Below are 24,983 nucleotides of genomic sequence, written 5' to 3' on the forward strand. Positions count from 1 at the left end.
AGCTATCTAGTGTGCTCCGCACACCTGTGTGTAAGTCAATTGGGGATGAACTGTAGTTCGTCAACTGGGGTCACCTAGAACACACAGTGTATGGATCTGTGCAAAACTCCTACAGTAAGTGTATTTTTCTATTTAATTAAGCTTATTTCTCGCTGACATGAAAGATAAGGCCCTTACACACAAAACAAATGCAGTCAGAGGGCAGTATAACTGTAGTTAGAGTGCAGTATGCTGCAATTACTGCATCTAAAATACCACAGTGGACTGCAGTTACTGCACTTTTACTGCAGTTTCAAAACTGCAATGTTTTTTAAGGGGAGCATATTAGCATGTTTAGAAAACCGTTTAGAAAGCAATGATTGACGTTTCTAAACGTTAATACAGCGTCGGAATTGTAGTTTACATGGAGCCAAATGTGGTGAATGTAATGGCTGAAACCCCTGATGATGTATTACATCTTTGTATTGAATTATGAATATTTTTTCCCCTTTCCCAGCAATGGATTTTAATTCGTTCACTACCCGTACAGTAGGTGGCGGCATGCACCTTTAACGTTTGTTTGTGGACCGCCATAATACCAGAGAAGAAGAGGACATCGCTTAGAAAATGGGGGCTTGCATGGCCTTGTGTTCCCTTGCTAGCTGTGTAAGTAGCACAACAAAATCCTTTCATGCTGCCGTTTCTGTGTTTGGTGACATCGGGGTTAGCTAGCTAGCAATTGGTCAATGGTCTTAGCAAGCTAGAACGTCGTATCGCTAGCGAAAGCAGAATCTGGATTTACAGGAAACGTTGAATATGGCGCTTCTCCTTTATCGCCATATTCAACGTCTCCTGTAAACCCATATTCTGGTCCTATAGCTAGCTAGACATGTTTGCTTGCTGGCATAAATACGAAGATAACTAGTATTTTGCTTCAGTTACCATTACCCAGTAATGTTTTGATTATTCGCCTTCAGTTTGATCCATAGGCTCCATAGTTTCTCTGTCTCATAATGTGTTAATTTTTTATTTATTTTATTTCACCTTTATTTAACCAGGTAGACCAGTTGAGAACAACTTCTCATTTACACCTGCGACCTGGCCAAGATAACGCAAAGCATTGCGACAAAAAAAAGAAGTTGTTTTTGGGATAGACAAACGTGCAGTCAATAACACAATAACAAAATCTATATACAGTGTGCAAATGTAGTAAGATTAGGGAGGTAAGGCAATAAATAGGCCATAGTAGCGAAATAATTACAATTTAGCATTAACACTGGAGTGATAGATGTACAGATGATGATGTGCAAGTAGAGATACTGGGGTGTGAAAGAGCAAAAATACTACGGGATGAGGTAGATGGGCTGTGTACAGGTGCAGTGATCGGTAAGCTGCTCTGACAGCTGACGCTTATAGTTAGTGAGGGAGATCTAAGTCTCCAGCTTCAGCAATTCGTTCCAGTCATTGGCAGCAGAGAACTGGAAGGAAAGGTGGCCAAATGAGGTGTTGGCTTTGGGGATGACCAGTGAAATATACCTGCTGGAGCGCTTGCTATGGGTGGGTGTTGCTATGGTGACCAGTGAGCTGAGATAAGGCGGGGCTTTACCTAGCAAAGACTTATAGATGACCTGGAGCTAGTGGGTTTGGCGACAGATATGCAGTGAGGGCCAGCCAGCGAGAGCATACAGGTTGCAGTGGTGAGTAGTATATAGGGCTTTAGTAACAAAACGGATGGCACTGTGGTAGACTACATCCAATTTGCTGAGTAGAGTGTAGAGGTCGACCGATTATGATTTTTCGATACCGATTATTGTAGGACCCCCAAAAAAGGTCGCTACCGATTAACCTCTCTAGGGCCAGTGGGACGATTTCGTCCCACCTACGTAACAGCCAGTGGAATCCCGTGGCGCGTTATTCAAATACCTTAGAAATGCTATTACTTCAATTTCTCAAACATATGACTATTTTACATAATTTTAAAGACAAGACTCTCGTTAATCTAACCACACTGTCCGATTTCAAAAAGGGTTTACAACGAAAGCAAAACATTAGATTATGTCAGCAGAGTACCCAGCCAGAAATAATCAGACACCCATTTTTCAAGCTAGCATATACTGTCACATAAACCCAAACCACAGCTAAATGCAGCACTAACTTTTGATGATCTTCATCAGATGACAATCTTAGGACATTATGTTATACAATACATGCATGTTTTGTTCAATCAAGTTCGTATTTATATCAAAAACCAGCTTTTTACATTAGCATGTGACGTTCAGAACTAGCATTTAAAGAACAACCAGGCAGCCTCTACTGACGGGATGAGGTCAATATCCTTCCAGGATACCCGGGCCAGGTCGATTATAATTTAGGGAGCGTTTCACAGTGATGAGGGGTGGTCGTTTGAACGCGGACCCATTACGGACGCAGGCAATGATTGCTGAGATCCTGGTTGAAGACAGCAGAGTTGTATTTGGAGAGCAAATTGGTCAGGATGATATCTGAGGGTGCCCATGTTTACGGATTTAGGGTTGTACCTGGTAGGTTCCTTGATAATTTGTGTGAGATTGAGGGCATCTAGCTTAGATTGTAGGACGGCCGGGGTGTTCAGCATATCCCAATTTAGGTCAGCTAACAGTACGACCTCTGAAGATAGATGGGTGGCAATCAATTCACATATGGTGTCCAGGGCACAGCTGGGGGCTGAGGGGGGTCTATAACAAGCGGCAACAGTGAGAGACTTATTTCTGGAAAAGTGGATTTTTTAAAGTAGAAGCTCGAACTGTTTGGGCATTGACCTGGATAGTAAGACAGAACTCTGCAGGCTATCTCTGCAGTGGATTATAACACCGCCCCCTTTGGCAGTTCTATCTTGATGGAAAATGTTGTAGTTGGGGATGGAGTTTTCAGAATTTTTGGTGGCCTTCCTAAGCCAGGATTCAGACAAGGCTAGGACATCAGGGTTGGAGGAGTGTGCTCAAGCAGTGCATGAAACAACCTTAGGGAGGAGGCTTCTGATGTTAACATGCATGAAACCAAGGCATTTACGGTTACAGAAGTCAACAAATGAGTGCGCCTGGGGAATGGGTGTAGAACTGGGGGCTACAGGGCCTGGGTTAACCTCTACATCACCAGAGGAGGAGTAGGATAATGGTACGGCTAAAGGCTATAAGAACTGGTCGTCTAGTGCGTTGGGAACAGAGAATGAAAGGAGCAGATTTCTGGGCGTGGTAGAATAGATTCAGGGCATAATGTACAGACAAGGGTATGGTAGGATGTGAGTACAGTTGAGGTAAACCTAGGCATTGAGTGACGATGAGAGAGCTTGTGTCTGGAGGCACCAGTTAAGCCAGGTGAGGCCTCCGCATGCGTGGGGGGTGGGACAGAAGAGCTATCTAAGGCATGTTGAGCAGGACTGCGGGCTCTACAGTGAAATGAAACAATAATAACTAACTGAAACGGCAGTAGACAAGGCATATTGACATTAGAGATAGGCATAAAGCAATAACGGGTGTTGGTCGGGTGAGCTAAGACAACAATGCGTAAGTGGCGATGAATGGTAGAGAGGGTCAGTTAGGTACACACAGGACCTGAGTTTGAGGCTGGGGCCGACAGATAAACATGATGATTTACAGTGTTAATGAACAGACCAGCAGGCATCAGCTGTGTAGCCGAGTGATCATAGGGTCCAATGAGCAGCAATAGGTGAGTCAAGGAGCCGTTCGGTAGTCGCTTCTACGCTAGGCGAGCGGGAGACACGGCGTTCAGAAAGCTAGCGGGCCGGGGCTAGCAGATGGGTCTTCAGCGACATAGCAACAGAAAAGCCTGTTGAAACCACATCGGGCGGTTACATCGGCAGACCAGTCGTGATGGATCGGCGGGGCTCCGTGTTGACAATAAAGGGTCCAGGCCAATTGGCAAAAGAGGTATTGTAGCCCAAGAATTAGCTGGTGTACTCCGTCGACTGGCCGGGAGATGGGCCTAGCTCGAGGCTAATGCTGCTTGCTTCAGGACAAAGGCATTAGCCAACAGTAGCCACTCGGTTACAACTGTAGCCGCTAGCTAGCTGCGATAATCCGGTGTAATGGTCCAGAGCGTGCGGCAGGAATCCTGTGATGTGGTGGAGAAAAGCAGTCTGATATGCTCTGGGTTGATATTGCGCTGTGCAGACTGGCAGGTAATTGTCTGAGCTAAAGCTGGGTGGTGTCCGAGCTGAAGGTGAAGACCGCTAGCAGTGGCAAGCAATGACTAGTAGCTAGTTTGCTGGCTAGCTTCTAATGGAGGTTCCAGTTATAAGGTATAAAACAAATACCAGATCTGTACCACATTGGGTGAGGCGGGTTGCAGGAAAGTATGTTTAGTCCGTAGATGGAAAGTGAGATTAAAATGTATACGAAAAACAGACTATTTACAGACTAATTAACACGGGACAAGACAAACACACGCCCGACTGCTATACCATCTTGGATTGGAATGACTTCCTCCTTCAATCCTTCAATATGATTCCATGTATAATTTTGTCTTGTTGCTGAGATTCCACCAAGACATTAGCATACAGTCTGTTCATAAAACAAGTGACTAACAACGTTGTACAGATGTATTCATTCTGGAACCTCCACCAGGCTACTGTTCAATGTGTGCTCTCCTTTCTCACTTCTTTCTCCACTAGGCCTCCTGTCTGTGTGGCTCCGCTCCGTGTTTGCTATGTGGCTGCTGTCCCTCCTCCAGAAACTCCACCGTCACCCGGCTGGTGTTCTCCTTCTTTCTACTCCTAGGGACCCTGGTGTCTGTCATCATGATCCTCCCTGGCATGGAGGCACAGCTCCAAAAAGTAAGACACTCCTGTCAGTGTGTTAGTGGTGCTGTTTGTTCAGCTGTTTGTTCAACCGCACCTGCCTGCAATTACACAGTTACATTTTTTTATTTAACCTTTATTTAACTAGGCAAGTCAGTTAAGAACAAATTCTTATTTACAATGACGGCCTACCCCGGCCAAACCCGGACGACGCTGGGCCAATTGTACGCCGCCCTATGGGACTCCCAATCACGGTCGGATGTGATTCAGCCTGGATTCGAACCAGGGACTGTAGTGATAATCCATCCGCAATTGCTAATAAACCATCCGCAACCACCCGACTATATGTGATTAAGTGAATGTCTGAGGCCCGCACCCGACCCTATCCTGCAAATATCGAAAATGTGCTTTGGCTACAGTCCAAGATGGTGTAACGATTTTTTGACAGGGGGTGCAGGATTTTTTTGTTGTTGCCTAATTTAGATATGTTTCTGCTTATAATTTCCAACAATTTGGTAGGCTATTTGTAAGTGAACTTGTCAAATTAGACCAGAATAATGTCATAAATTATAGAATGGACACTTCAATCTAGTTGATATCGGTAAAGTGTTCTGTCATCTCTACTTCTTTCACGGAGCACATGCATTTAGGGACCGGGGAGAAAGTGCATTAACAAAAGAAAATGGGAGCAATTTTCTCTGCAAAATTGCATAAGTTTGATCGGTGTAAGGAATCGAAGCTGTGAAAACAACCCAGAATGTTTCTGATAAGATTTCAATTCAGCTTGTATACATATTTTATGTGGTTGAAATGCTATCAGCTTTTATAATGCTGATAAAGATAGCACCTCTACAGATGGTCCCTGACTACGCATTTGTATTTTCTCAAGATGCTGAAAGAAAGAAATCCTATTCTCCACTCCCCATTCAAAATATACATTTGGTGTATAATTTTACTGCAATAAATTCTTAATTCTACAGGAGTTAATATTAAGACTATATGAGAGGTTATAGCCCTTCAGTCAGGGTCCAGATTTCAGTTTCTATTAAACCCATCTGAACAGTAGGCTATGGTTCCCTAGGCCTATTTGATTGAAGTCCCTGTCTTGTGACTGTCAAATTTGTATAGGACAATCATCACACACAACATAGGCACTGCTATCATCCTCTTAACAATCTTTCCCAAACATTAGCCTACTTTTCTGGCCTACCCTTCTTAATTTTCAACTCCATTTCACAGGTTTTCTCTTATTGAATTAAACTCTAACTTTGTCCTTTTTGCCTCAGTGGATCCACATAATTTTTTTCTGCCTGTTCTCAAAAGCAGTTAGGCTATTTATTTTTGATACTTACAATCTACGTTAGCTCAACCGTCCCGCGGGGGGGACCGATCCCGTAGTGGTTTTAATCATTTTCTTGATATGCCACACCTGTCAGGTGGATGGATTATCTTGGCAAAGGAGAAATGCTCACTAACAGGGCTGTAAAGAAATTTGGTCAAAACATTAGAGAGAAATAAGCTTTTTGTGTGTATAGAGCATTTCTGGGATCTTTTATTTCAGCTCAGGAAACATGGGACTAACATCTTACATGTTTCGTTTTATATTTTTGTTTAGTATACATAGTTTTGTTCACAAGCTAGGTTGTTTTTCTGTTTGAGTTTCAACTGCTCGGGAAGAGAATACAACGCTTCTTCTACTAGTCAGACTCAATCTCACAGACACAAACATGATTAGAGTCGCTACCACGGTAATCTGGCACTGATTTTATTTCAAGTACTTTTCAAATACCAATTTGAGGAAAATGTCTGATTTTCAAGGTATTCCCGTACTTGAATTTCAGCGTGCCAAATTCAAGTACTTTAAGCACCTTGTGCGAACCCTGACATTTTTTTGTCTCATCTGTGATATTTTGGTTAAAGGACACAAAAAATGTCAGGGTTCGCACAAGGTGCTTAATGAATTTGGCACGCTGAAATTCAAGTACTGGAATACCTTGAAAATCTGACATTGTCTCAAATTTGTACTTGAGAAGTAACTGAATTAAAATGTGAGGAGAACAGAAAACGATCAAATACGTTAATATGAGAAATATTAGAAAAATGTATTGGTCTTGCAAGCTTGCTCATTCCAAACACACTGGCACTCAGCCAGGCAGGTACAGAACTGACTGAAGTGCTGCCAAATGTAACATCGATAGCTAAACTTCCAGGCAAATTTAATCCTGCCTGGCATTGATGTTTATGAATGGGTTTTACCAGACCCAACCAGGGATTTAGTGGAGGGTAAATGTCGTTTACGCATCTTTTTATTTGTGAAATTGGGTTTACTCATCTTTTTATTTTGTTAATTATCATTTACCCATTTATTATTGCATTGATCAATGCTCAAAGGCTTTTTGATCTGAGTTCTAATCATGCCTACCTTTGCGAACGAGTGGAATCATGAATGATTCATGTCTGTTCGTAATGTTCGCCTGCTACCCCGGATTTGCCTTGTTTAGCAGTGCATTCATTCACCACTGTCCAACGGGAAACTCCGCCCACGACATGGGCCGAGAGGTGAAACGAACTACCTCAGTCCAGGCCTGCAAGTGGCAGAGAGACGCCGCTGACAGTGGGAATTTTTTAACATCCATCGACTCATGCCGTGTCAACAGACATCCCCCAAACAAAAACCCCCTAACTCTTGGAGAATGAGTGTACAACTGGTAAATAGTCACTGATATTTCAGTCAGATGTTAAATAAAGGTTCAATTGAAAAAATTTAAATTGTTTTTCTAGGTAGCTCAAGGGCTCTGGCTATTAGCCAGGTAGCTAGCTATAACTAGCTGGCCAGAAGGATGAAGTTAGAAGCTAACGTAGAATGGAGCCTGACCTCAGCAGGAGAAGTTGACTGAAATTAAGCTAGCTATAATCAAAAGATGGGCTACTATAATTTCTCATAACAAAATACCTTTTATTTACAGAGAGTAGTGAGACAGACAGTGGTGAGTCAGGCTGCAATGAAGGAGGCAAATGAGATGCAAAGGAAGAGGAAGCATTGAAGCAAGCAGGGAGAGGTTAGTAGGACAGTGGTTCCCAAACTTGGGATCCGAGACCCATGTGGGGTCCCTTAAAATGTAAATAGGGTTCCCTGAAAGAATCTTTAATCTTATTAAACACATTAATAAACTGTTTCTCTTCAAATGGGTATAGTTGACTCTAAAATGATATTCTAAGTGCCTTTTACACTGTCAGATTTCACTTTCATGTCATTATGTGTTGGGACAGTCTGTGGGACATAACATTTTGTCAAATATTAAGGCAATTTAAATATAAAAACAAATTAATGTTATCATGTACACTGAACAGAAATATAAATGCGTGATAAATACTAACTTAATTTGGGTTTTTTCATGAGGTTGTGGCGATATACTGCGATCTTGTGGCGACTAGAAACAATTGCATAATAGGAACTATTACAAATTGATGGTCCTTGAAAATAAATACTAGTGCTTGAAAAAGTACTTAAGTCCTTGAATTTGACTTGCCACTGTCTGTACGAACACTGAAGTTAAATTAAACAATATACCACATTACTTCTTACTGGTTATACATTTGTTTTAGAAACATTACAAAGCATGCTCATCATTTTTTGTGTGTTTTGTTGGTGCAATTAGTTTTTTTTTGGGGGGGGGGGCTGGTGAAAAATCTGAGTGGTCGGTAGATTTTTTTAATCTACCTGCCGCAGTGGCTGGTGGACCAAAAAAATTGTATGCCCTGACCTCCACCCACCTGCCCTTTATCTACACAACATTTCATGACCCTAAACCCGCCTGCCCCGTGTATATAACCGTGGGGACTGCGGGTTGTGCATCACTAGTGTGTGTGGCGTAAGTATTTGTCGGACAATGTCAACATGTGTGACTTAAGAGCGTAACACCTGAATTCATTTCCTATGAGTAAAACAAAAAATTCTTCTAGCACTTTCTGTGACGATGTCTTTTTAGAAACGCTACTCAAAATGACATTGAAATGCCCTTTTTGTCCTTTCCCCTTCTAGATCCCAGGCTTCTGTCAGGGTGCGAGCACCATACCAGGCATGGAGAACCAGTTTAACTGTGATGTCATTGTGGGCTACAAGTCGGTGTACCGCATGTGCTTCGCCATGACCTGCTTCTTCTTCCTCTTCTCAGCCATCATGGTCCGCGTCCAGAGCAGCAAAGATCCGCGTGCAGACATTCAGAATGGGTGAGCTCCAATTAAGATTTAGATCACTTTATTCATCAATTGTACACAAGGTCCAACCAAAATTTGACTTTGGCTTTTTCCCAGCCTCTCTGAAAGACACATATACAGGTTGGAGCGGGGGGCTGCAACACTGGGCGCCTGCAGAATAGGTGTTGTGGTGGCTTAAGCGCCTTGCTTAACCTGTCTGGGAACGTGGGACGCTTGCCTAGTCAACAGCCAGTGGAATCGCGTCGCGCAAAATACAAATACCTCTATATGCTATAACTTCAATTTCTCAAACATATGACTATTTTACACCATTTTATAGATACACCTCTCCTGAATCGAACCACGTTGTCCGATTTCAAAAAGGCTTTACAGCAAAAACAAAACATTAGATTGTTAGGAGAGTACCCTGCCAAAAAAAATCACACTGCCATTTTCAAAGCAACTAGCATGCATCACAAATACCCAAAACACAGCTAAATGCAGCACTAACCTTTGAAAATCTTCATCAGATGACACTCCTAGGACATCATGTTACACAATACAAGCATTTTTTGTTCGATAAAGTTCATATTTATATACTGCTCAAAAAAATAAAGGGAACACTTAAACACATCCTAGATCTGAATGAAATAAATAATCTTATTAAATACTTTTTTCTTTACATAGTTGAATGTGCTGACAACAAAATCACACAAAAATAATCAATGGAAATCCAATTTATCAACCCATGGAGGTCTGGATTTGGAGTCACACTCAAAATTAAAGTGGAAAACCACACTACAGGCTGATCCAACTTTGATGTAATGTCCTTAAAACAAGTCAAAATGAGGCTCAGTAGTGTGTGTGGCCTCCACGTGCCTGTATGACCTCCCTACAACACCTGGGCATGCTCCTGATGAGGTGGCGGATGGTCTCCTGAGGGATCTCCTCCCAGACCTGAACTAAAGCATCCACCAACTCCTGGACAGTCTGTGGTGCAACGTGGCGTTGGTGGATGGAGCGAGACATGATGTCCCAGATGTGCTCAATTGGATTCAGGTCTGGGGAACGGGCGGGCCAGTCCATAGCATCAATGCCTTCCTCTTGCAGGAACTGCTGACACACTCCAGCCACATGAGGTCTAGCATTGTCTTGCATTAGGAGGAACCCAGGGCCAACCGCACCAGCATATGGTCTCACAAGGGGTCTGAGGATCTCATCTCGGTACCTAATGGCAGTCAGGCTACCTCTGGCAAGTACATGGAGGGCTGTGCGGCCCCCCAAAGAAATGCCACCTCACACCATGACTGACCCACCGCCAAACCGGTCATGCTAGAGGATGTTGCAGGCAGCAGAACGTTCTCCACGGCGTCTCCAGACTCTGTCACGTGCTCAGTGTGAACCTGCTTTCATCTGTGAAGAGCACAGGGCGCCAGTGGCGAATTTGCCAATCTTGGTGTTCTCTGGCAAATGCCAAACGTCCTGTACGGTGTTGGGCTGTAAGCACAACCCCCACCTGTGGACGTCGGGCCCTCATACCACCCTCATGGAGTCTGTTTCTGACCGTTTGAGCAGACACCTGCACATTTGTGGCCTGCTGGAGGTCATTTTGCAGGGCTCTGGCAGTGCTTCTCCTGCTCCTCCTTGCACAAAGGCGGAGGTAGTGGTCCTGCTGCTGGGTTGTTGCCCTCCTACGGCCTCCTCCACGTCTCCTGATGTACTGGCCTGTCTCCTGGTAGTGCCTCCATGCTTTGGACACTACGCTGACAGACACAGCAAACCTTCTTGCCACAGCTCACATTAATGTACCATCCTGGATGAGCTGCACTACCTGAGCCACTTGTGTGGGTTGTAGACTCCGTCTCATGCTACCACTAGAGTGAAAGCACCACCAGCATTCAAAAGTGACCAAAACATCCGCCAGGAAGCATAGGAACTGAGAAGTGGTCTGTGGTCCCCACCTGCAGAACCACTCCTTTATTGGGGGTGTCTTGCTAATTGCCTATAATTTCCACCTGTTGTCTATTCCATTTGCACAACAGCATGTGAAATGTATTGCCAATCAGTGTTGCTTCCTAAGTGGACAGTTTGATTTCACAGAAGTGTGATTGACTTGGAGTTACATTGTGTTGTTTAAGTGTTCCCTTTATTTTTTTGAGCAGTGTATATAAAAACAGCATTTTACATCGGCGCGTGATGTTCAGAAAATATTTTCCCTCAAATGCTTCCGGTGGATCAGCGCTACAATTTACAAAATTACTATTCGAAAACATTGTTAAAATGTAATATTGTCATTCAAAGAATTATAGATTAACATCTCGTGAATGCAACCGCATTGCCAGATTTAAAAATAACTTTACTGGGAAATCACACTTTGCAATAAACAACGTGGTATGCTCAGAAAAATAGGCTAGGCAATACATGTTAGCGCCATCTTGGAACCATCTCAAATCAAATATACTATTGTAAATATTCCCTTACCTTTGATTATCTTCATCAGAAGGCACTTCCAGGAATCCCAGGTCCACAACAAATGTAGTTTTGTTCGAAAAAGTTAATTTATGTCCCAATAGTTCCTTCTTGTTAGCCCGTTCCGAAGGCTACTCATAATGTACTGAAGCGCGCGGGACTTGTCGTCACGAATGTGCAAAAAAATATATTTACGTTCGTTCAAACGTTGTATAACATAAATCTTTTGGGCCTTTTTCAACCAGAGCTTCAATAATATTCAAGGCGGACGATTGCATTGTCTTACTAAACGTTTCGGAAACAAAAGGGTTCCCATGGGCGCCCGCGTCATAGTAGTAATGGCCCTCCCCCTGTGACCAACTTCCCAAGCCTCTCTTTGGGTCAGTTTCTACCATAGAAGACTCAAACCACTTTGTAAAGACTGTTGACATCTAGTGGAAGCCTTAGGAAGTGCTCAATGAATCCTAACTCATGGTGTGTTTTATAGGCAAAGTGCTGAAGGTGATTCCACAAATCAGATTTCCACTTCCTGTTAGGATCTGTCTCGGGATTTTGACTGCCATATGAGTTCTGTTATACTCACAGACACCATTCAAACAGTTTTAGAAACTTTAGAGTGTTTTCTATCCAGATCTACTAATTATATGCATATTCTAGTTACTGGGCAGGAGTAGTAACCAGATTAAATCGGGTACGTTTTTTATCCGGCCGTGCAAATACTGCCCCCATAAAAAAAGTACCCGATTTAAATCATATATAAGACCTTTTAATAACTTTCAGGATCAAGTTCACTGGCTTCTCTTAGAGACGACTCATGAAAATACTCAGTTTTGTTTTTACGTACTATGCTTTTTTTGATGAAACCTGTGTTTTATCCCCAGTTTCTGGTTCTTTAAGTTTCTGATCCTGGTCGGCATCACTGTGGGAGCCTTCTTCATCCCGGATGGAACCTTCCATACTGGTACTTTGATGATTCAACTTTAAATGACTGTCAAGTGACGTCTGACAGTACTGGCATAATCATTGGCAAATGACTAGCAAAACAGGAACATTATCATGTTCAAGGTACAGTGCATCGGTGAAAAACATTTTACCTCTGAAAGATCCTCAAGCTATAGTGATTGAGTTATTATATGTAAAGTATGCTGTTTATGCTCTTGTGAACAAACACAATGAGACAAATCAAAAAAATTGCCTTTGAAGGCTCACCAAACCTGATATTTATCTTTAGCCAATTACTGGGAAGTAATCAAAGAATGTAGAAGCCAATTTAATTCTGTTGAACTAGCACATTGTTTACTGCAAGAAAGAAAGCAATTACTTTTTTATATAGTCTGCACTGTGTTTATATAAACTAAAATATTTATCCTATTTATTACCAAGCTAAAAATTATAATGGATTCGAAAATAGCCACGTGATATTTGATAAAGGAAGTAGGAGAGGGAAAGTAATTTTACTCTGAATATGCCAGAAGTGAACCTATAGGCAAAGCACAATAATCACAATGTTATACACTGTATATACAAAAGTATGTGGACACCCCTTCAAATTAGTGGATTAGGCTATTTCAGCCACACTCATTGCTGAAAGGTGTATAAAATCAAGTACACCACCATGCAATCTCCATAGACAAACATTAGCAGTAGAATGGCCTTACTGAAGAGCTCAGTGACCGTTATAGGATGCCACCATTCCAACAAGTCAGTTTGTCAAATTTCTGCACTGCTTAGAGCTGCCCCGGTCAACTGTAAGTGTTGTTATTGTGAAGTGGAAACGTCTAAGTGCAACAACGGCTCAGCTGCGAAGTGGTACGCCACACACGCTCACAGAACGGGACCGGCGAGTGCTGAAGTGATTTAAAAAATGGTCTGGAGTGGTGTAAAGCTTGCCGCCATTGGACTCTGGAACAGTGGGGTGATGAATCACGCTTCACCATCTGGCAGAACGCTACCTTCCCCAATGCGTAGTGCCAACTGTAAAGTTTGGTGGAGGAGAAATAATGGTCTGGGACTGTTTTTCATGGTTCAGGCTGGGACCCTTAGTTCCAGTGAAGGAAAATCTTAACGCTACAGCATTCAATGACATTCTAGATGATTCTGTGCCGCCAACTTTGTGGCAACAGTTTGGGGAAGGCCCTTTCCTGTTTTAACATGTCAATGCCCCAGTGCACAAAGCAAGGTCCATACAGAAACACCTTTGGGATGAATTGGAACGCCGACTGCGAGCCAGTCCTAATTGCCTAACATCAGTGCCCGACCTCACTAAAGCTCTTGTGGCTGAATGGAAGCAAGTCCCCGAAACAATGTTTCAACATCTAAACTCAGCAAAAAAAGAAACGGCCCTTTTTCAGGACCCTGTCTTTCAAAGATAATTCGTAAAATTCCTTCACAGATCTTCATTGTAAAGGGTTTAAACATTGTTTCCCATGCTTGTTCAATGAACCATAAACAATTCATTAACATGCACCTGTGGAACAGTCGTTAAGACACCAACAGCACTGCTGATCGTTAGGCAATTAAGGTCACAGTTATGAAAACTTAGGACAGTAAAGAGGCCTTTCTACTGACTCTGAAAAACACCAAAAGAAAGATGCCCAGAGTCCCTGCCCATCTGCGTGAACGTGCCTTAGGCATGCTGCAAGGAGGCATGAGGACAGGGCAATAAATTGCAATGTCCGTACTGTGAGATGCCTAAGACAGCGCTACAGGGAGACAGGACGGACTGCTGATCGTCCTCGCAGTGGCAGATCACGTGTAACAACACCTGCACAGGATCGGTACATCCGAACATCACAGCTGTGGGACAGGTACAGGATGGCAACAACAACTGCCCGAGTTACACCAGGAACGCACAATCCCTCCATCAGTGCTCAGACTGTCCTCAATAGGCTGAGAGAGGCTGGACTGAGGGCGTGTAGGCCTGTTGTAAGGCAGATCCTCACCAGACATCACCGGCATCAACGTCGCCTATGGGCACAAACCCACCGTCGCTGGACTGGACAGGACTGGCAAAAAGTGCTCTTCACTGACGAGTCACGGTTTTGTCTCACCAGGGGTGATGGTCGGATTTACTCTGGAGCGTGATCGATTTGGAGGTGGAGGGTCCGTCATGGTCTGTGGCGATGTGTCACAGCATCATCGGACTGAGCTTGTTGTCATTGCAGGCAATCTCAACGTTGTGCGTTACAGGGAAGACATCCACCTCCCTCATGTGGTACCCTTCCTGAAGGCTCATCCTGACATGGCCCTCCAGCATGACAATGCCACCAGCCATACTGCTCGTTCTGTGCGGGATTTCCTGCAAGACGGGAATGTCAGTGTTCTGCCATGGCCACCGAAGAGCCCAGATCTCAATCCCATTGAGCACATCTGGGACCTATTTGATTGGAGGGTGAGGGCTAGGGCCATTGCCCCCAGAAATGTCCGGGAACTTGCACGTGCCTTGGTGGAAGAGTGGGGTAACATCTCACAGCAAGAACTGGCAAATCTGGTGCAGTCCATGAGGAGGAGATGCACTGCAGTACTTAAGGCAGCTGGTGGCCACACCAGATACTAACTGTTACTTTTGACACCCCCCCCCCCCCCAACCCTTGTTCAGGGACACATTTTTCCATTTCTGTTAGGCACATGTCTGTGGAACTTGTTCAGTTTATGTCTCAGTTGTTGAATCTTGTGTTCATACAAATATTTACACATGTTAAGTTTGCTGAAAATTAACACAGTTTACAGTGAGAGGACATTTCTATTTTTGCTGAGTTTAGTAGAAAGCCTTCCCAGAAGAGTGGAGGCTGTTATAGCAGCAAAGGGGGGGACCATCTCCTTATCAATGCCTATAATTTTGGAATGAGATGTTTGACGACCAGGTTTCCATATACTTTTGGTCATGTGGTGTATACTTTTATAAACAATGGAAAACTCACATTTCATCCCCTCACAATACCGTAGTGTTAGTTAAACTTGATGTCAATCAACATGCTATGGGTTCCAGGAAGTTGGTTGTATTTGTTTATTGATCTCTTTTCTCCCCCGGCAGTGTGGTTTTACTTTGGTGTGGTTGGCTCGTTCATCTTCATCGTCATCCAGCTTATCCTTCTCATCGACTTTGCCCACTCTTGGAACAAGATATGGGTGGGGAATGCCGAAGAGGGCAACTCAAAGTGCTGGTTTGCAGGTACAATTACAGTAATTTCTCCAGAGGACACAGTACCTTAATGCTGCTCAAGAAGTTATACTACCATGACTGTGTTTAATTCTTCTAGAGCAGCAGGGTTCTTCAACCCTGCTCCTGGAGACCCACAGGGTGTGCATACATTTGTTCCAGCCATATACTAATACCTGATTTAACTAGCCAATCAACCAATCATCAAACCTTGATACGTTGATTGTGGTGTTAGTAGTAATGGACTGGAACAGAAGCCTGCACACCTTGTGGCTCTCCAGGACCATGATTGAAGAACCCTGCTGCTCTAGAAGAACATAGAATGAGTATATGCATCTGAAGAGTATGGGGGTGTTTGTCATACATGACTGTTTTTACCCACCCTCTCCATGTTGCCCCTCTCTCCCTCAGGCTTGTTGTCGTTCACCTTCCTCCACTACGCACTGACCTTCACCTCAGGGGTGCTGTTCTACATCTACTACACCCAGCCTAACGACTGCACCGAGCACAAAGTCTTCATTAGCCTCAACCTCATTTTCAGCGTCATCATCTCCATCGTCTCCATCCTGCCCAAAGTACAGGTATTGTGGCGGTTTCATTGTTCCTTCATTTGAGAAGGAGGGCAGTTTTAGCAATTATCAGTAATTATTGATGCATTGTTTGGTAAGGGAATGCTTTTATTAGTCAGTTTTTGTTGATAACGATGTTGACAATTGTATGCATTGCATGATGATGAATTTGTTTCACTGCATACATGTGTTTACCAGTGCCTATGTTTTTGTGTGTCACAGGAAGCCCAGCCCCAGTCTGGTTTGCTCCAGGCCTCTCTCATCTCCCTCTACACCATGTATGTCACCTGGTCCGCCATGACCAACAACCCAAGTGAGTCTCAGCCTCTTTCCCATTCCAGTTTCAACAGAGTTTCTGCCATTGTTGTCATTTTGACTTTCTCCCTCCAGTTGTTTATCTTTGCTTTCCAAACCACTGCAGCACTATGAGTGTTTCCTACTGGTGAGTTTGGCAGACTTTGGTAGTTCACTCACCTTCCCCAACTCGTTACATTTACTAGGGCCTGGAGTTGTTTTCTTGTTAAGTCACATTGTCAGGAAAAACTCCTGGTCCTACTTATGGCCCGTGCTTGTAGTGGGTCCGTGGATAAGCTCAGACAGGTGTTGGGGTGTCTCTGCAAGAGCCTGCACTCAAGTGTTGTAATTAAGAGACACTTGGCATATCTGTTGTGATAGTTGGTTTAGAGCCCTGGCTGTTGCTTTCCTCAAGACTGCAGGTCACTTTGTGTTTTTTTTTTTCTTCCCCATAACTATCCTGCATTCTATGGCTGATTTGCTGTGTCTGTCTCTCTCAGACCGTAAGTGTAACCCCAGCCTGCTGAGTCTGGTGTCAAATGTCAGCTCCAGCGAGCCCACACCCACCAGTGCCCCAGGACAGGTGCAGTGGTGGGACGCGCAGAGCATTGTGGGTTTGGTCATCTTCCTCTTCTGCACTCTCTATGCCAGGTAGCTAGCTACTCCAATTTGAATCCATGCTCTCTCCCCTTCTCTCTTCTTTCTCCCTTTCTCTGTCTGTCTCGTTCACTTTTTCCATTCTCTTTCCTTTCCGACCACACCTTTTTAGCTTTGCTTTACCTTAGGGTGCTTTTTAGTCAGTTTTTATTGCTATGCTTTTGTTTTTTATCCTCTTATGTTTGTTGTGTAGTAAATATTTCTGTTATTATTTTCTTATTCTTTTCCTGTGAAGCACATAGTGTTGCATTCCATGTCTGAAATGTGCTGTATAAATAAAGCTTGATTTGACTCCCTCCCCCAGTATCCGTTCGTCCAGCAACACCCAGGTGAACAAGCTGATGCAGACCGAGGAGGGCGGGGGTTATGGAGGAGAGGGCGAGGTAGGGGAGGACGGTGTGCGACGGGCCGTGGATAATGAGGAGGAAGGGGTCACCTACAGCTACTCCTTCTTCCACTTCCACCTCTGCCTGGCCTCCCTCTACATCATGATGACACTCACCAACTGGTACCAGTAAGTACAGCAACAGCTGACCATCAGAGCCACTCCTCTATAGAAATGTTAGAACATTTTACAATATTTCTAGGTGTGATATTGGATATGTATTCCTTGTCAGTTTGAAAGCCATGGGATCAGGAGGGATATTTCTTTGGGTGAATCTTAATAGCCTTTGTGTGAAAGCTATGCGAAAGCAAATCCCTGATAGGCAGCATTAATCCACCATGTTGCAATGACCTGTTCTGTGTTTTCAGATCAGTCTAAATTAAGGGGGTGAGACAAGGATAGAAATCTACTATAAAGATCCACACTTTAAACTGACACCTTCTCCCTTCATTCCTCAGGCCTGACACCACCACCCAGGCCATGCAGAGCAGTATGCCAGCTGTGTGGGTGAAGATCAGCTCCAGTTGGCTGGGCCTGGGCCTCTACCTCTGGACCCTGCTCGCCCCTCTCATGTTTCCCGACCGAGACTTCAGCTAAACAGCCCCCCATGGGGTCACCATGGGCTTGTAAGATGTTGTGTGGAAGTTTATAATTTTTTTTAAATACGAGTCAGCATTTTTGCATTGGTCTCTGTTGGTGTGTTTAATCTTGTTTTTTACATGTTAGGTCTTTTATCTACCATGGCTGCATGGGGTATGGTTATCACTACATTGTTTGGTATTATTGGACGCTTTTAAGGGGCTTTTAATATCCATACTGAGAATGTTTTATTGATTTAGCCATTCAATTATTTTATTTGCCTATATGCAAAACTGCACTTAACTCTGTCTACCTTAACACAATCTTCTGAGATGAGCATCGGTTTGTCCCAGAATGCACATTAGTGAACTATAGCAAACACTTGATAACAGGCACTTATTACCTCACAATTACAATAATATATTAGTTGGGATTCCCATGTTGTTAAAGTAGGCCTGGTTCCAGTTGATTGTATTTGTATTTATTATGGATCCCCATTAGCTACTCTTCCTGAGGTCCAGCAAAATTAAGGCAGTTATGCATTTTTTTTAAACATTACAATACATTCACAACGTATTAAGTGTGTGCCCGAGGTTGGAGATTCCCCCTCATTGGCTGAGCTCCCGCAGTTCTGGAGCTTTAAGAGTGACCCTCTCCAGAACCCTAGAGAAACGGTGTGTGAGGGAGATAAACCAGGGGGGCACACCCTCGAGGGGGTTCTCCGAGTCTGAGCCCTCTTACTGAAATAATCTAATATGTCCACATCCTGATTAAAGCTCACTGGACTGTGAAGTATCAACCTACCCCCTGCTCTAACTACATATTTCTGAACCCTGGAGGTCAGTTGTAATACCTCCTACCTACCCCACCCTAAGGCTTAGCTCTCTACCCCAACTATGCCTGATTCACGTAGGGCCGATCTGAACCGTACTGTGCTGGCTCAGATATTTTATTTTACATGATCCTTTCCAGCACGGTTCCAGAAACTATGGTGGAGGCATATTCAGGTCAGTACAGCTCAGGCTTGGTTTGGCTCAGGAGTGTGAAAATGGTACAACAGTGCTCTCAACCCCAACCTTAGCCCATTTAACTCTGGTGCTACACCATGCCCTGTCCCTAAAGACATCTCTGTTTCTGCTCCATCTCTAGCCCTGTTTCTGGGTCTTCTATAGCCATAGTCATGGGTCAGTGCTAGTACATGCTTGTATCTGCAGCGAGGCGACGTATTCTGATCCGATACAGTCAATCGCTTGGGAGCAGTTTTCCGGACACAGATTAAGCGTAGTCCTGGACTAAGAAGATATTTAAATTGGTGGTCTATTGAAGAATCTTGACTGAACTATAGTAATTTATAAAAATTTAATATTTAACCTTTATTTAACTAGGCAAGTCAGTTAAGAACAAATTCTTATTTACATTGACTGCCTAGGAACAGTGGGTTAACTGCCTTGTTCAGGGGCAGAACGACAGATTTTTACCTTGTCAGCTTGGGGATTCGATCTAGCAATCTTTCAGTTACTGGCCCAACGCTCTAACCACTAGGCTACCTGCTGACCCAGTGGAAACATTTGAGTATTGTGAATTCGATTGTTTAAAAGTGAAATTGAAGACAATAATTAAATTCTGATAAACATTGAAGTGGATTTAAGGGATCATAGCTTTCAGCTAGATTCACCTGGTCAGTCTGTCATGGAAACTCAGTGTATTGTACAGTATATGTTGCATGTGAGCATAATGTATTATGGTTCATTGCCCATACAGATGAATTAACCCAAGCATGATTTCAAGTGATGATCCTTCAGTATTGAATGAAGAATTATCAAGGGTGTTTTTGAGGACAACAACATTGAGTGCCTTTTTATATTAATGCATTTCAAAAAGAGCTACTGGTAGATACAAATTCAAACCTGCACTAAAGTGGCTTCCACATTTTGTGTTAAATGATGGCGAGACTAGCATGTCACAAGGAGTGTCTCAGCTAATTTCATAGTTTGGTTATATAGGTACAGTATCTGCAAATTCTCTTTTTCAATAAAATCCTCAACATAATCGCATGAAGGTATTAAAAAAAAAAATTGATAGTATACTATCTATAATGCTTTCTTCACAATTGCAGTAAGATTAGTGCTCATGTTGCCCACTAGGTGGAACTGAAGCTCCTTAAATATGATTGGTATCTGATAACAGTAAAGAAAACACTACACAGGAGACACTACAGAAATGTTAAGGATATTTTCTAATCAACGGACTGAGGTTGCTCAGAGCTTTACCCTGTGCTCTGAGAAACTTGAGAACTGCGAAGAGTGAACGTGATGTGACCAATAAACCTGTCCTCTGTGGATGTTGATTGTACAGTATGCTGTTGATCCTTATTGACACCAAAGGACTCTTATTTTGGGAAGTTCACCGGAGAGAGAAAGCTTATCTATTTGCTGGGTTTATGATAGCATTTCCATCAGATTGCTACTGTAAGGGGACCCCACAGTCCTCACAGCACAATCAGAGATTAGACTGAGGAGGAACTGGGGATGGATGGGGACAGAAGAGGGCACTGCAACTTTTTGTTTTTCACTGTAGCCTATCCAAGGGTCTATTTATCATGTACAAAATCAAACCTGCACTTGTTTGATGTTCATTGATCATGTTATTTAAAACAGAACCTGAAGTCACTGAAGGTTTCTGAGGAACATGGGACTAAGTTACACTGCCATAGATATAATATTTTGTTTTTAGGTACCAGTTGTGTAAAAGTAGTCCCAATTTTTGATCCCTTTCCCTTGATGTAAAGACTTCTTTTGGCATTACTCAAATTAAAACACCTTTGAATTGATAGTTTCAGTTAAACCTATGCCTTAAATATGACAATTGTCTGACCGGTGATGCTTCATACATTAACTATTGTGGTATGGCCTCTGTGGAAATGTTGATTATGTCCATGACAGAATGCCAAGCACATGACTTGAATGCTTGGTTAACCCTAATTCTAGTTTTAAAGGGTGTTTGCTTTTCAGGTGTATGGGGTGACACTAGGCAAGTTTCCATAGACCCCTTTCTGTGTTTACAAACATTGCCGCACAAAGGTGACTCGCGCAAGTTGGTAGCAGAACAAGGAGTTCGTTTAGAATGCCAGCAAAAAGACTTTGCATGTTGCTTATGAGTGCATTTCACACTACTTTTGGATTATAATTGGATTTTAAGGCTTGTATGAATGTCCTGCTTAATATAATGTATGTGTCATCGTCGCAAATCAACTGCATTATTCTTTAAAAAGACTTCAAACAGTAAAATGGCTCTGGCTACCTTTTGCTACAGCGTTAACATTCTAGCTAACAACTGCTGCATCCAAAATAGTTATTTTGCAAAGATCACAACTGTTTTGTTTTGTACACTTTGTACAAAATAATAAAACGCAGAACTACAGGATGTTTCTTAACATAACTCTTTATTAACTAGCTACAACTACATGTTAGCCTATCTCCAACCACGATCAACTGCCCATGACCTAACCGTCTGGGTGGTCTTAACCAATCACCGCACAGTATGATACGGCGGTAAAATGCATCCAATTATAATTCAGTATGTATTCACATATGAATATTACAACAACCAAATATAATCTTAGCGACTGTTCAAGCAAGAATCAAAACATTGTAAGCATGTGAGAATCCTAAAAAGTTATTTTGTTTAGAAGTAATAACATAGCCTAGATTTATGTTGAATGGGTGCAGATGGCGTTCTTACTGCCGCGCTTGACGTCAGTGTGTTGTGCACTGGAAAGGGATCTAATGACCCAGGTTTATTCGACAAAAGCAATGTTGCAACAACAACAAAAATCATTGCGACGTAATGGAAACAGCACATGTAGAAATGTTCAAAAGATTGAATACATTGATCGGTTCGGCAGGGGTGGATTTTTCTTTTGTCTAACTTTATTGCGGCAAATGATCATGGAAACAGTGTTTTTCAAATAAATTATTATTGCCGAATAATTTTGAAGGTAGGTCTACACAGGGCACGTGATGTTATCCCGTAACTATAACACTCCACTCCACATTTGATTCTAAATGCCTATTGCTTGCAAAATCCATTTGTTCAACTATAAAATAATGTTTCTTTGCTGGAAAATGTTTGTCTTGACTTTCAAGAATGTCTGAATTACTTCAAATTGCAATTTTAAGTTTCACCATCAAATTGTTTTAGCTCTAGATCTAGGTGAGTACAAGTTACTATGGCAATAAGTAGGCACGTGAGAAATATTAGAATATGGCAAATATTAGAAGATTCTTGCATTCTATCCATGCAGGTTTTTGCGGGCTACCTGAGACATGAAACAGATAGGTGGGAGGGCATACAGGCTGTCACCACTTTATTAATGAGCAATTTGCCTAGTAGGATAATGGGAACACTTCAAGCACATTTTTATTCCACATTCTAGTTTTTTTGCGCAAACCTTTTTTCTAAGGTGTGATGTCATTACGTCCAGCTGTTTTCATCGACACCACAGTTCAATGGAAACGCACTATGACAAGCATTTGTTGCATTTAATTTCTACGTGAAAGTTCTAAATGTAGAGACCAAAAATAACGTTTATGGAAGAAAAAAAATATTGACAAACTAAACTGGAAAATGTAAAGAACATAAAAGGTCCAATACAGATTTTTTTTTTTTAATCTCAATATCAAATTTACATTTACATTACATTTAAGTCATTTAGCAGACGCTCTTATCCAGAGCGACTTACAAATTGGTGCATTCACCTTATGATTTCAAATCATTTCTGGGTAACAATTAAGTACCTTGCTGTGATTATTTTCAATTAAAGATGCACTGTTTGTTGCAAAAATTCGAATAGTTTGCCGCATTTCCGTGACAAAACAAGCAAGTATATTGTAGAGAATCATTGTTACCACTGTGCAATATATTTTCCAAAACCAAAAATATTGTATTTTCAACTGTTTGAAGCTGGTATACAAAACCGAAAGTAAAAGACGCAAAAACAAAACTTTTGAAGAGGAAGCTAGAAAAAGCGCACATAGAACAGATCTACTGCTTCTTAGACTTGCTTTCAATGGGAATGACAGATCTATAACACACATTTCTGTGTGAAATTGGTCAAGTCGCCCAAAAAGTTACATATTGCAGCTTTAAAATGGTCTAAAAGAAACAAAAATAGCTTCTTAGCAATTTCTCAAGCAAGAATTTTTCTTGGACTGAGTGAGTGAGTGGTCTGAGTGGGGAGGGTAAAACTGAAAGCTAGCTGTTATTGGCAGAGAGGTTTGGAACTCTCTTTCTTATTTGTCTGTTAACTAATTCACCAGGAAGGCCAAAACTCCATCCCACCAAAACAGGCTGAAATTTCAGGCATTCTCTTCAAACAGCTCTTACATTACATTTTCACAATTTCACAGTATTATTCCAACCTGACTGCACTGGGCCTTTTAAATTGACATTCCCTTCTCATAGCCTTTTCATTGCCACCAAAGCATCTGAGAATGAAATCTATCCCATACTGTAAGACTTTAATTGCCAACAAAGCATTATTAATATTCCCATAAAACACAGTAGTGTGTTGTGTGTTTTAGATTGTAAGATTTTAAGTGGGTCTATCTAGAGTACTGTAGATCTAACCCATTTGGCTCACTAGATGATGGATATAGAGATTTGGCTGGTCTTGGTGCTCTATTTTCCAACCAGAGACTGAGACAGGGCTCCATGCAGCTGCCTGCCTCTGTGTTATTTCCTTCTGGTCTCACTGGCAGACGGGGCATGTTGACTTTGGCTGCTCCTATCACAGACTCCAGTTGGCACAGCCTATGAGTCCTTAGGACATTCTGCCTCTCGTCACTGCCCCTCTCCCTGGCTGGCTTCCCTCAGCTTTCAACTGGTCACAAGGTTTATGCATTGTGTCACAGGCTGACATTGGGAAAAGAGTTCCCAAATAAGTAAAGAGTGGGGCCAGATAATCAAGGCTAGACGACTATAGACAGACACACGAGGTATGAAAAGAGCGTTTTGCTTGGATAAAGCTGAACTGTAGATTGGATAAGCTGTGGTATGTGTAAGGTTACTTATGTGAGGGCTGTTAGGCAGAAGCTCATCCTACCCTCTCTGTTGAACTTACAGTACGGCTGGAAAACAGAGTGAACACAGTGTTTGGCAGAGTAGAAGTTCTGTGTCGTCACTCAGTGTAAGTGCACATTGACCTTGACACATGGCTCTGTTCAGAGAAAAAAAACTATTTACATGGTTTTTAGAGTGAAGTACATCGGAAAAAAGCAAAAGAAAACTGCAAGACTGAATAGGAGAAAAAACAAGCAACAAACAAAGAAGATAGGCTTTTGAAAAATAACTATTTTTCATAAAATTGTAGTTATCTTAGCAAGCTGAATTGTTTACCAGTTGCTAAGCAGTTGCTAGGGACTCTTTTGGAAGAAGCTAGCTAGCTAACGAAGAACAACAAAGAATATCTAGTTAACAGAAGAAAAGAAAGAGAAAATCAGGACAGAAGAAAAAAGGATATCAAAGTGAAACAGTTCTCTAAAGACACAGGAGACAATAATACAAGAAACAACACTTCTGTAGCTTGTCAACTATGTGTCTGTCTATCCCTGTTCTCTCCTCTCTGCACAGGCCATACAAACGCTTCACACCACGTGGCCGCTGCCACTCTAACCTGGTGGTCCCAGCGCGCACGACCCACGTGGAGTTCCAGGTCTCCGGCAGCCTCTGGAACTGCCGGTCTGCGGCCAACAAGGCTGAGTTCATCTCAGCCTATGCTACCCTCCAGTCCCTAGACTTCCTGGCGCTGACGGAAACATGGATTACCACAGATAACACTGCTACTCCTACTGCTCTCTCTTCGTCTGCCCACGTGTTCTCGCATACCCCTAGAGCATCGAG

The 24,983-nt window shown here is 42.6% G+C and overlaps 1 protein-coding gene across 2 annotated transcripts; it reads left to right on the forward strand.

The window, feature by feature from the left end:
- Positions 1–544: 544 nt before the first annotated feature.
- serinc2l (serine incorporator 2, like) lies at positions 545–20,435 on the forward strand. Of its 2 annotated transcripts, none has more exons than XM_014169511.2 (10): positions 545–645; positions 4,649–4,810; positions 8,817–9,004; positions 12,322–12,401; positions 15,474–15,611; positions 16,011–16,180; positions 16,391–16,481; positions 16,963–17,113; positions 17,424–17,633; positions 17,963–20,435. In XM_014169511.2, exons 1-10 carry the CDS (start codon positions 607–609, stop codon positions 18,099–18,101), a joined length of 1,368 nt encoding a protein of 455 aa, XP_014024986.1. In that variant the 5' UTR covers positions 545–606; the 3' UTR covers positions 18,102–20,435. The 2 variants fall into 2 exon arrangements, with proteins under 2 accessions (XP_014024986.1, XP_014024995.1); XM_014169520.2 differs by having other exon boundaries at positions 8,950–9,004.
- Positions 20,436–24,983: the final 4,548 nt, after the last annotated feature.

This window comes from Salmo salar, chromosome ssa02 (assembly GCF_905237065.1).
Source record: "Salmo salar chromosome ssa02, Ssal_v3.1, whole genome shotgun sequence".
Classification (NCBI taxonomy): domain Eukaryota; kingdom Metazoa; phylum Chordata; class Actinopteri; order Salmoniformes; family Salmonidae; genus Salmo; species Salmo salar.

What these genes read in the sequence shown, in the direction of transcription:
- serinc2l (XM_014169511.2), top strand. Translation starts at nt 607, where the DNA reads ATGGGGGCTTGCATGGCCTTGTGTTCCCTTGCTAGCTGT. An exon ending in GGATGGAACCTTCCATACTG is followed by an intron (nt 12,402 to 15,473) that starts GTACTTTGATGA and finishes CTCCCCCGGCAG; the next exon opens with TGTGGTTTTACTTTGGTGTG. An exon ending in CCATCCTGCCCAAAGTACAG is followed by an intron (nt 16,181 to 16,390) that starts GTATTGTGGCGG and finishes TGTGTGTCACAG; the next exon opens with GAAGCCCAGCCCCAGTCTGG.